The sequence below is a fragment of the Anopheles aquasalis genome, chromosome 3 (assembly GCF_943734665.1).
Source record: "Anopheles aquasalis chromosome 3, idAnoAquaMG_Q_19, whole genome shotgun sequence".
Lineage (NCBI taxonomy): Eukaryota > Metazoa > Arthropoda > Insecta > Diptera > Culicidae > Anopheles > Anopheles aquasalis.
This window is the reverse complement of record NC_064878.1, coordinates 65,463,549-65,473,548: the sequence shown is the minus strand read 5'-3', so window position 1 is coordinate 65,473,548 and position 10,000 is coordinate 65,463,549. Positions and strand designations below refer to the sequence as shown.

General features: G+C 47.0%; 4 protein-coding genes across 6 annotated transcripts in view; 2 read left to right on the top strand and 2 right to left on the bottom strand.

Annotated features, from left to right (window-relative positions):
- Nucleotides 1-8,753, bottom strand: part of LOC126579041 (UPF0489 protein C5orf22 homolog) — a 10,552-nt gene extending 1,799 nt beyond the window's left edge. Inside the window, exons 1-2 of one of the 2 annotated variants that reach the window (XM_050242251.1) lie at nucleotides 3,522-3,727; nucleotides 3,226-3,421 (exon numbers count right to left, since the gene is read on the bottom strand). The gene's annotated coding sequence lies outside the window, so the exon portion shown is untranslated. Of the gene's footprint in view, nucleotides 1-3,225; nucleotides 3,422-3,521; nucleotides 3,728-8,714 lie in introns of those variants that run through there. The other variant, XM_050242252.1, reaches the window with a different exon arrangement.
- On the top strand, nucleotides 57-2,573 carry LOC126579039 (cap-specific mRNA (nucleoside-2'-O-)-methyltransferase 2). The gene is made up of 2 exons (XM_050242249.1): nucleotides 57-944; nucleotides 1,016-2,573. Exons 1-2 carry the CDS (start codon nucleotides 210-212, stop codon nucleotides 2,492-2,494), a joined length of 2,214 nt encoding a protein of 737 aa, XP_050098206.1. The 5' UTR covers nucleotides 57-209; the 3' UTR covers nucleotides 2,495-2,573.
- LOC126579040 (protein singed wings 2) lies at nucleotides 4,687-9,790 on the top strand. Its single transcript, XM_050242250.1, has 4 exons — nucleotides 4,687-5,025; nucleotides 8,114-8,643; nucleotides 8,721-9,208; nucleotides 9,282-9,790. Exons 1-4 carry the CDS (start codon nucleotides 4,874-4,876, stop codon nucleotides 9,669-9,671), a joined length of 1,560 nt encoding a protein of 519 aa, XP_050098207.1. The 5' UTR covers nucleotides 4,687-4,873; the 3' UTR covers nucleotides 9,672-9,790.
- A 109-nt stretch (nucleotides 9,791-9,899) lies between these two features.
- LOC126579042 (probable aminoacyl tRNA synthase complex-interacting multifunctional protein 2) overlaps nucleotides 9,900-10,000 on the bottom strand; it is a 1,698-nt gene continuing 1,597 nt past the window's right edge. For both annotated transcript variants that reach the window (XM_050242255.1, XM_050242253.1), the window contains exon 4: nucleotides 9,900-10,000. This exon is cut by the window's right edge and continues 497 nt beyond it. The gene's annotated coding sequence lies outside the window, so the exon portion shown is untranslated.

The window sequence follows — 10,000 nt, the reverse complement described above, 5'->3', positions numbered from 1 at the left end:
AGAAAACTTTTGACAGTTCTGTAGCTTGTTTTGGTTTTCATCGGAGCTGCTGCGGTTTCGCGATTTGCGAAGTACGAAATCCGTAAAGAAAGTTAAAGTGTTGAAAGTTTTATTTTCACTACTCTAGACTAGGCCAGGCTTTCAATTCCTTCATGAGATGATTTAAATGGATGGCAAATTAAAAGGAAGATTCCTCGTGCTCGCGGAAAATGCGATCGAGACAGCAGCAACAGGCCGGTACATCTCGATCACGGAACGATGAATCCGCGGAGAGTGATAACGCACGGCACCTTGAGATGGACCAGAATCAGCTAGAAAGCGTGCTTCACGATGTGCGTGTGCAGTTTGAGAAAAAGTTCCACTTCCGGCCCATCTCGGAGGAATCACCGCGACGAGATCTGCTGCCCCCGCTGGACACGCTCTACCGGTGCCCGGAGTACACGGTGCCTTCGCTGCAGGAACAGAAACGGCATCTCAATGATGTCAAGAACCGGCTGAACGATTTCGAGATCAGCGATTGGCATCAGCACACGCGGCATCGATCTTCCTTGCTGCCGATTCTGAACGAGCTGCGGTACCGTGTAAAGGGCGAGTTTGTGACCCAAGCTTTCGCCAAACTGTACGAATGTGTGGCCGCTTACGAGCTTGTCGACACGGAGGCACCCCACCTCTACAGTGTGCATCTGTGCGAAGCCCCTGGAGCGTTCGTGACCGCACTGAATCACTACATACGACTCAACTGCCGGCCACGGACGGGTTGGGATTGGTTCGCTTGTACGCTGAACCCGTACTACGAGGGTAACTGCCCGGGATACATGATTCCGGATGATCGCTTTATTCTCCACACCCTCGACCGGTGGTGCTTCGGTGTGGACGCCACGGGTGACATTCTTGTGCGAGAGAATCGTGCTGCCATCATCGACCGCAGCCGGCAGTGGCCAATGGTAGGTGTGGCGAAGAGATCTTCAATTATGCGACGACGGTAATCATCTAACCCTTTCCATCCTCGTTGCAGGTTCATCTGGTGACGGCAGACGGATCGATCGATTGTCTGGATGTTCCTGAAGAGCAAGAGGAACGGGTATCGGTGTTGCACCTTGCCGAAACGATCATAGCACTCAGTGTACTCGGTATTGGGGGACACTTCGTGCTGAAGATGTTCACACTGTTCGAACATTCCAGCGTCAATTTGCTCTTTCTGTTGCACTATTGCTTCGAAGAGTTGCACGTTTTTAAACCTTGCACCTCGAAACCGGGCAACTCCGAGGTGTATCTAATCGCAAAGCGATACCGTCGACCGACCGGCATCGATGCGTATCTCGACCGAATATACGATCAACTGCTGCTTACCGATACTACCAAACCCCGGACTACACTCTTCGATCCGGCCACGATTCCAACAGCGTTCGTAGAACAAGTAACCGCCTGTGCCAACCAGTTCGTGCGCTGGCAGTCAGATGTTATTGAAAGCAACATTCGCTTCTACGGCACAACCGATCCTCGTGAGGACGAAAGACTGATAGAATTTAAGAAAACGATCGCGGCAATGTTCTTCGAACGTTACCGTATCACACCCATCCGTGCTGCCGAGCGGATCGTACGCGGCATTAACGTTGCCAGTGGTTCTAATCTGAACCAAAAGGAATCACATGGCACGTACAATGAGCGACGCGTGCGAGGATCGACGTTGAGCGTGCTGGAATCCGTGCAAGCGCTACGCGAACGACTCGATCACATTACGCTTACACGCCAATCGATCTATCCTGATGCACAGTTTGATGATATGCCCTCGAGGAAGCGGGGGCCATCGCACGGTCTGGCCGTGCTCCAGGAGCTAGCCTTTACCGTAGGAAAACCGGTGGCGAGAGTTAGAAATTCCAAATTCGCACTCATCTCCTATCTTCGTTTGTTAAACGAAACGATCGATTTGTACCGATCAGTGATCGTCGATGAGGGTGCGCTGCAACGCCAAAGTAAAAACATCGTTCGAGCGGAAGCAAATGGTACGATCACGGTCGATATACTAGCATACGCTTCGATTACCAGCTACGATCGTTTCGAGAAGCAACTGTTTCACACTATCGTGTGCAAGATAATGCATTTTGTGCATGCGACTGGGGCAACACCGAACGGTTCACCGACTCAGCTGATCCTTGAAAATTGGCTCGCTCTCACTCAGTTCAGTGTTGGAATGCTCTATCTACTGAAGCTGTATGTGTTCGAAAGCATTGAACCGCTGTCGCTAACACGTCTCGCTTTACGACGCCTTCGACCGGATGCGGTCACGAATCTGCTAACCCTGAACGATGCATTCAGTAGCTGCGTGGCGTCGACACTTCCTGGTGCCTCGAAAGCGATCCTTACCCTGGTGCCCATTACCTCACTGCTGGACGGCGACTTTCAGTACGCCGTGCTGAACTACAACAACTCGCTGTGTCTGATCTACTGTGCGCGACTGTTGGATGCTGTGGAGAAGACGCACATGGCCAAATGATGTGCCGCCCAGAAACGAGAATGAAAATAAGATAGGCGTTCAATAAATAAATTTTAATCAATTTTAACTCAAAACCATAGATTGAAAAGGTGTGAATCAGCGCATTCTTGGATCCGAATCGAGCAAAACATTCGATTATGACGCCACCTTTGATGGTGTACAAAAAATAAGTCCGCCAAATGGTGGCGCCCCGAAACGTGATTGGCAGTTGACCAGATCGATACATGCGCCACCGGGCCATGCGGGTCGGTCTGTCGATCGCTCTTATCAGCGAAAACAACGTACGCGCTGCTCAAGCCCCTCCACCGTGTGATTCCAGAGGGGGAATTTAGCGTCCAAAAAATATATATGATTATTGGTTGCGCCCCGCAGCGGTCAGTCGTTTGGTGGTGGTGCAGAAAGTGCCTTCAAATCCTGACGCTTATTTTTCCGTTTCGAAGTTCGGTTTATTCATCTAGAGAGGCAAGTGAGATCAACCATGCGTTTCCTGTGTTTTGCAACGTTATGTGGTATCCTGCTGATGATCCTCATCGCACCGAGTAATTCTAATCCGCTTCTGATCGGTAAGTGCCGGTTTATTTTAATGCGTAACATCTATTTGTGAAACGGCTAATCGAGTGTAATCTTACTTCAATTTTCAACTGCGGCACTGCGTCATTTTACACAGATTCTACCGACGACAGTGCCATTGGCTTAAGCCAGTCGCGTGTTGGAATGGTGCAAACGCTTACCTGTACCAATCCAACGTGCCTGGCTCAGTGTCGCGGACGTGGCTACCGTCGCGGATCGTGCCAGATAGGACGATGCTTCTGTTCGTACGTGTAACACGCTGGAGACAACCGCCATCCGCCTTTGGGAGTAGCGACGACCGACGGGGACCATGTCACTTATCTGCTCCGTCTGGTCCCCGGGCCGTTGACATAGTTGCTGCAGTGTAGATTAGATAAGATAGAGTAGAACAGAAAGGACAAGAACTTTCTTATTTTTTTATATTTTCGGGTAGATTGTAGACCACCCACTGTATTACCCAGCAGTTTGCCGAGCTGAGGGAACGCGTTCGTGACAGGCTCCAGGCGAGACGCAATTTGTTTTACTTCACCGTGCGTCCATCAGCGTTGGCTGTGGTTAGCTGGATTCAAACAGATCGAATGAAAAACAGAACTAACGGCATCAAAGTGAACATTTGATTGGAAACAAATACAATATCTCTATACACAACAATTACAGCCAATAAAAGATAGATTTAGTAATACGACAATAAATAGAAGTGGTTTATCGTCTTAAGATACCCCAGCATGATGACGTGATAGTTTTTTGCACCTTTAAAAATACCTTCGACGCTTTCTTTCATCACCGCATCCATCTTGGCAATCCGGTAACTAATTCGTTTTGCATCGCTTCACTGCCAGGCCATCTGAGGATGAAATACGTGCTAAACAATTAGCACATCGCTTGTGGAAGTTATTTCACGGTGTAACCTCGGATCTACCCGCCACCATCGCCATGTCACGTGTACGCTAAATCGACTTTAGTATTGCCACAGCTGAACGCAATCGATATTGTACCCCAATTCTTACGCGGTTAGTTGGTTCATTCAAAATCGATCGTAAAAATGAAACATTGGGTCCTATTGAACATGTGACGATATAGCGATCGATCGCCGCGGCGTCGGGCATAATGCGTCTCCATTAAACAACTGTACCCGCTACACGCGGTGCTGGCCGATAGAGTGATGTGCAACAGATTCTAAACCGAAATGGAGGTAAATGTTTTTTTAGTGGGTTTTTTTTCTTCTGAGATACATTGGAATGATTCATCTAATGGTTGAATGAATCCCTCTCTCGTTTCGGTTTGTCACACTTTCCCTTCAGCAAATTCCATGCAATTCAAATGCAAAAGACGAGCGAGCAAACATTTACGATTGTCGCTAGTTGGAACGTGGAATTTAAAATTAATCCAAACGGAGAGCCACACCGAAGTGAATCTCTCGCCAACACGAATCGTCAGCAGAATCCAAGAGAGCTCCCGGTATGGAGAGTGCTGCATGAGCCCAGTCGTGAGCAACAAGAGCCCGTTAATTGAGGTGGGTCCTCCCGAATTCGTCTGAATTTACGAACGGTAGATGCCGACACGTCCACACGAGGTTTTATCACGGCTCGCGGCTTTATCAGTCACCGTCCGTACCTCGACGCGCACGGACGGACATCGGCAGCGAGCTGGAGACCACGTGTTGTGTGCCGTCGTTTGTGTCGCGTATATCGTCCCTCCATTGCGTTTCGAGCATTGCAGATGTGACACCCACCAGTGGCTTGTGTTTATGCAGTGAAGGAAATAATAGCAGACCTCATCACCAGCTTCTTTCCAGCGAGAATATTTTGGATGACCATGAAATTTGCAGAACCGACGAAAGGTGGTCAACTAAACGGTTCAACTGCTAGGCGTTTCCACCGCGATGATGACGCTACTGGCAGACGGATTAATAATAGCGGCAGCGGCATCATGATCGTTATCAACGTGGTTGTGTTTGTTTTGTAAGTAACGTTTTAATTCCGAATAATAAAACATAAACCACACCGGGGCGCGTTCAAGGGAACGAAGTGAGGGCAGCTTTGGCGGATTTCGCTCCAAAACCAACTCAACTCATAAACACACGCTGGAATGATGTAGGTAAAGGTCCCCGGACCATCTGTCTAGAGGCCAGAATCAAAAGCCTGACGACGGTTGAACCTTTGCCGGCATCTCGTCTGGAAACTTCCACTTGGATGTTTGCATGATGTATGATAAATCCCATGTTAACCGTACAACAAAATACAAACCACCTCTGCCTGCTATCGCCAGCATCTCTCTGTTTGCCGTTGCTCTTGGAGTGTGGGATGTATTTTTGGAGGCGCTAATTACCGACGGTTTAATCCGAACAACGGGCGGTTTCCATCCGAACAAGCAGTCGGGCGGACTGCTAGGAGTGCCGTGGGTCGCGCTTAAGCCCGGACAAGCGTATCCGAGATCGATCGAAATGATGTCAAGTGATGCAGACACACAATAGACAGTAAATAACGACTGGATAAGAGAATCAGTTCCCAGGAGCACACCGAGAGCAATTTTCCTACCCTGACGCAGATGTTTTTTGAAAGTTCGCGGCTCCTATATACTGCTGTAATCGCTTGCAGGACGCCAAATCGTCCCAATTAACTCCATTCAAGCGTGGCCTTCCCGGCAAGGATATCTTGTCTCCATCGAAAATGGGATTCACATCATATTTCAACCGAGTAAGATTGGATGTTTAGAAGAAAGATATCAGGATAACGTTGCCCTTTTGATGTGTAACATCGTTTCCCGCCATATGGGAATCCTTTTTTGTTCACTTTTACTTTGTATGTAATATTAATACAGAAGCTCTTTGAGAACAGATCCATCCAGGTCTGCTTGTTTGTGCTCTGTAAGCATTCTGGAAATGGAAATTCTCTTTCCAATAATAGAGGAGAGACTGTAGCAACGGAAAAAATAAAAATCAAACAAATCCGGTGCTGAAGGTCGGTAAACAAAGATACAGAAGAGGCTCCAGAAATGGGTTCCAAGTGTAGCTATTTTGAAAATCACTTAAGCAAACAATCGTTCACGCAGTACAACCGTTCGCGCGCGTTGCTGTGGCTCCATTTTCTCCATTTTTTTTTTTAATCTCTGGGTAGAAAATGTTTCCAAAAACTGGAAATGTTTTCGAAAAGATTCATCACTCCATCGGCCCCTTAAACGTTTCCATAGTAACACACCAGCCAATGGCATCCCAAAAACGTGAACCGTTCTGTGCCATTTAGGACCAAACAGGGTGAAAGTATCCTCTGTTTCTTATCAAATTTCCTCTTCTCTTTGGTCCTCGGAACCCACCCACTCACACAGTCTGGCCATCATACAAACGAAGCTGCATAAGTTTTAAACCGTCAGCCCTCTTGCAACCCCTTGTGTTGTCCCTTTTTAAAGCATCCTTTGTGCGGGCATCTTGGAAGATAAAAACCCGGCTACAGCGAGGCATGCTTGTCGCTTCCACTTGTTGGATCAACCGGAATGGAGGGTGGAGGTGTATCCCTTTCGGCGTAATTCATCAGAACTTTGGGTGTAGCAGTAGTAGTACTGTTCATATTCAAGGGTGGGGCATTTCGTTTCGTTCCATGTGCTCGATAAATGTGCTCTTCCGGGGGGAAACTTGCATTTAGCTTTGTTGCATTTATGTTGCATGAGCAACATTTTACCCAACGTTGACGATTTGAACGATATCCAGCATTCCGGAGGCACTGCTAAATTCTACGGAAAATTTCTGTGAAGGTATTGCTATATGTAAAGTACTTCAAAGAATGCAAATATCTCAAAGCTACAGAAGCATAAAACATATCCACATGGGTAATGCAAACTTCGTTTCTTAGTAACCATTGCATTGCGTATCGTGCACTACTGGAACTGGAACATTTGCAATCATTCAAAATCTACATTCCTTTACCGTAGAAATGCTCCCAAGAAAACTAATCCCGGGAGATTGATTAAAATCGATCCAGCCATCAAGCGTTCCCTAGCGTACTTTCGCGGATGCGACCAGAGATTCGCCGAAAGCAGCCAAACCGTGAACGCGTGGTTTTGTAAAAAAAAAACAACTTGATGTAATCACAGTTACATGCTTCGTGCGCGTCGTTAAACCAAAAACGGAAAAATATGAAGAATACCACAAAAAAAGATGAGAAAAAAATTGGTCAGGGTTGGACAATGGGTTTCGATTTGTCTTGAGTTCGAAGGTACGGTACCGCATATGGCGCCAATCAAGGGAGGTCAGTAGAGGGTGTTATACAATAATCCAGGAAAAAAATCCCCCAGCTGAACAACACTCGCCGCGGTCTGCGACACGATGAGTTAGCGAATGACCGGCAACGACATGACCTTGGTTTGATTATTATTTTCGGTTCTTTTTTTTAGACCTCTCGAAAAAACACGCTTTAAAACGCGCACACCCACGTGTGGAATGTATTGTACAGCACCGCGAATTGTAATGTGTTTCATTGCTGGAATCGACGGCATACTTTATAGAAGAATATACTATTTCAGTTTAATTGTATTTAGATTGTGTGAATCATTGAAGGTCACTAGCCCCACCGAGTTACTGAGAGGGTGTTTCAAGTATGTTCTTTATAATATTTCATCTGTAACCAATGGAAACGAACAGAAGGAATGTTTTGCAAAAACACACTTTACGGGGTGCTTTGCTTCGTAGCGCCAACCTTCACCGAAGAATCTATGTCTAGCGAGACTAAGGATGAAGGAACAGGGACGGAGTGGGATGAGTGATAAGCAATTCAAATTCAAATCACCAGATGGACGCGTGGGTTGAGGTCGTTTATCAAATCGAATCTTGAATCAATTGAAGAGCGATATGGGTATTTCATGAACAGAGCAAAAAGGGACGGGTGACAAATTAAGAGCTCAAACAAATGTGCTCCGAACGAACCTGTACCTGGGCTTTCTTGACACAAATTGATATCAATTGGGGATCATTTAACATTCATTAAACTACGGTTGAATGACGAGACCAGTCTATTGATTATTGTTCCGTTTCTTTCATTCTTGTATCGAATCATAAAGAACTGTGCTGCCGATGGGGACCGTGGCCCAGCTTCCACTTAGTCTGCAGAATCTCATCGTTGAAAACGTGGCAATAGAAGAGTGTGCCCTGCGGCCCGCGCTTACTGGAACACAACAGTATGGGAACAATCGGCCGTTCTGTGATTACTCGGTTCCGAATCGCACCGTGTGCTTCCGCGGTATTGATACGAAAAAGCTTCAGACGGGTGGAGCGAAGCTAAAGCAAACAAAACAACTGATTCTATGCGATTGGGCCACGCGTACCTTCGATCCGCTCATACTGACCAAGCTGGTACCGCAGCTGGAGCGATTCGCTTTGACCGGAAGGACATTGCAACGCTTGGTACACCACTTTCCGCCACTGTCCAAACTGCGTGAACTCAACATAACTGGCACGAGGCTTAATCATACTGATGCGAACACATTTTACGAGTTGGAGCAACTGAAGGTTCTCAATCTACGAGGCAATGAACTGGAACAGATTCAGCAGTACCGTTTCCTGAGCGATCATGTCGATATCTATCTGCAAGGTAACCACGGTCTCCTGGCAACCCATCTTCCCCACCACTGAACATTATTTCAATTCTACTTTCTTTCTCACCTGCAGGAAATACCTGGAACTGTACCAACGACATGATCTGGTTGCTGCGGGAACGATCCGATCAGTACGTTGATAAGCCTTCCTGGGTTTGCAAGGACTGGAAGTACACGGGACGACCGGTGGTGACGGCAATGGAGTACAAGCGGGTCGTACAAGAAAGCTGTCAGCACGAGGAGATCTGGAACTGCACTTGCCACGTGTCCTACTTGCGGTTAAGCGATAACGGACTATCCTTTCACCCGATGATTATGGTCAACTGTAGTGACCGGGGGTTCTATCAGTTGCCACAATATTTGCCCGGTAACACTACAGTACTGGACATTGCCAGGAATAAGCTTCAGTCGGTAGACAGCCTCACTACAAATGAACACTACCAAACGGTGCAGGATATTTACCTAGACGATAATCAGATTACTTCGATCGACATATTGGAGGACACGATTTGGTTGGATCATTTCCGAATTCTTAGTCTGCGAGGAAACAAACTGAACCGGGTGTGTGTGGGCGTTTCTCGATCAATTTTCCTTTTTTTTCTAATTACACTCAATCCACCATGTACCTCTACAGATACGGGTTTACAGTGTGGAGCATGCGATGGAACGGAACCCCGGTGTCGGGAAGCTGTACCTCTCCAACAATCCGTGGCGCTGTGGGTGTCGCTTCGCGATACGCTTCCAGCGGTTTCTTCGCAAACACGAATCACTGGTCGCGGACACTCGCAACATAACTTGCTACTTTATCAACGACGATGACGGCCGGAAACAGTACCTGCCCGTGCTGACACTCACACCGAACGATATCTGCCGGGCCTCGGAACCCAATACGGCCGCTTTCTACAACACACTCAGCATCATTTTTGCATCACTGATCGTCCTCATTTTCACTAAACTGGGCTACGATTACTATCGCTACCGGAAGTATGGAAAGCTGCCATGGTTGATCATGAAAATGCCCTAACATTCCATTCGTTCGCCTTTGGATAATCGTGGAGCTGGGAAACTGTACTTAAAAGCAAAACAGTCCAAACTGTAATCTGAATTGTGATAGTGACTGCTTGTGGAATGGACCTACGCGATGATCTCAAGTGCTTTGAGCCAAGGTCATTGTACTGGTAATCTCTTTGCTCGAAGCAACTTCTCACATCCGCTCTACCTACCAGTAATGTCCAAACTTCAGCTCATGTACTTTAGTTTGTAATGCGAATCTCGAAAAGACTTTCGATTTATTTGTTTTGATCATTGCGAATGTGTTGTAAGCTGAGTATCGAGCAGTTTTATCCTTTTAAA

Coding starts and splice junctions, on each gene's coding strand:
- LOC126579040 (XM_050242250.1), top strand. CDS start 4,874: ATGACCATGAAATTTGCAGAACCGACGAAAGGTGGTCAACTAAACGGT. Junction 8,644..8,720: donor TGTCGATATCTATCTGCAAG/GTAACCACGGTC, acceptor TCTCACCTGCAG/GAAATACCTGGAACTGTACC. Junction 9,209..9,281: donor GAGGAAACAAACTGAACCGG/GTGTGTGTGGGC, acceptor GTACCTCTACAG/ATACGGGTTTACAGTGTGGA.
- LOC126579039 (XM_050242249.1), top strand. CDS start 210: ATGCGATCGAGACAGCAGCAACAGGCCGGTACATCTCGATCACGGAAC. Junction 945..1,015: donor GCAGCCGGCAGTGGCCAATG/GTAGGTGTGGCG, acceptor TCCTCGTTGCAG/GTTCATCTGGTGACGGCAGA.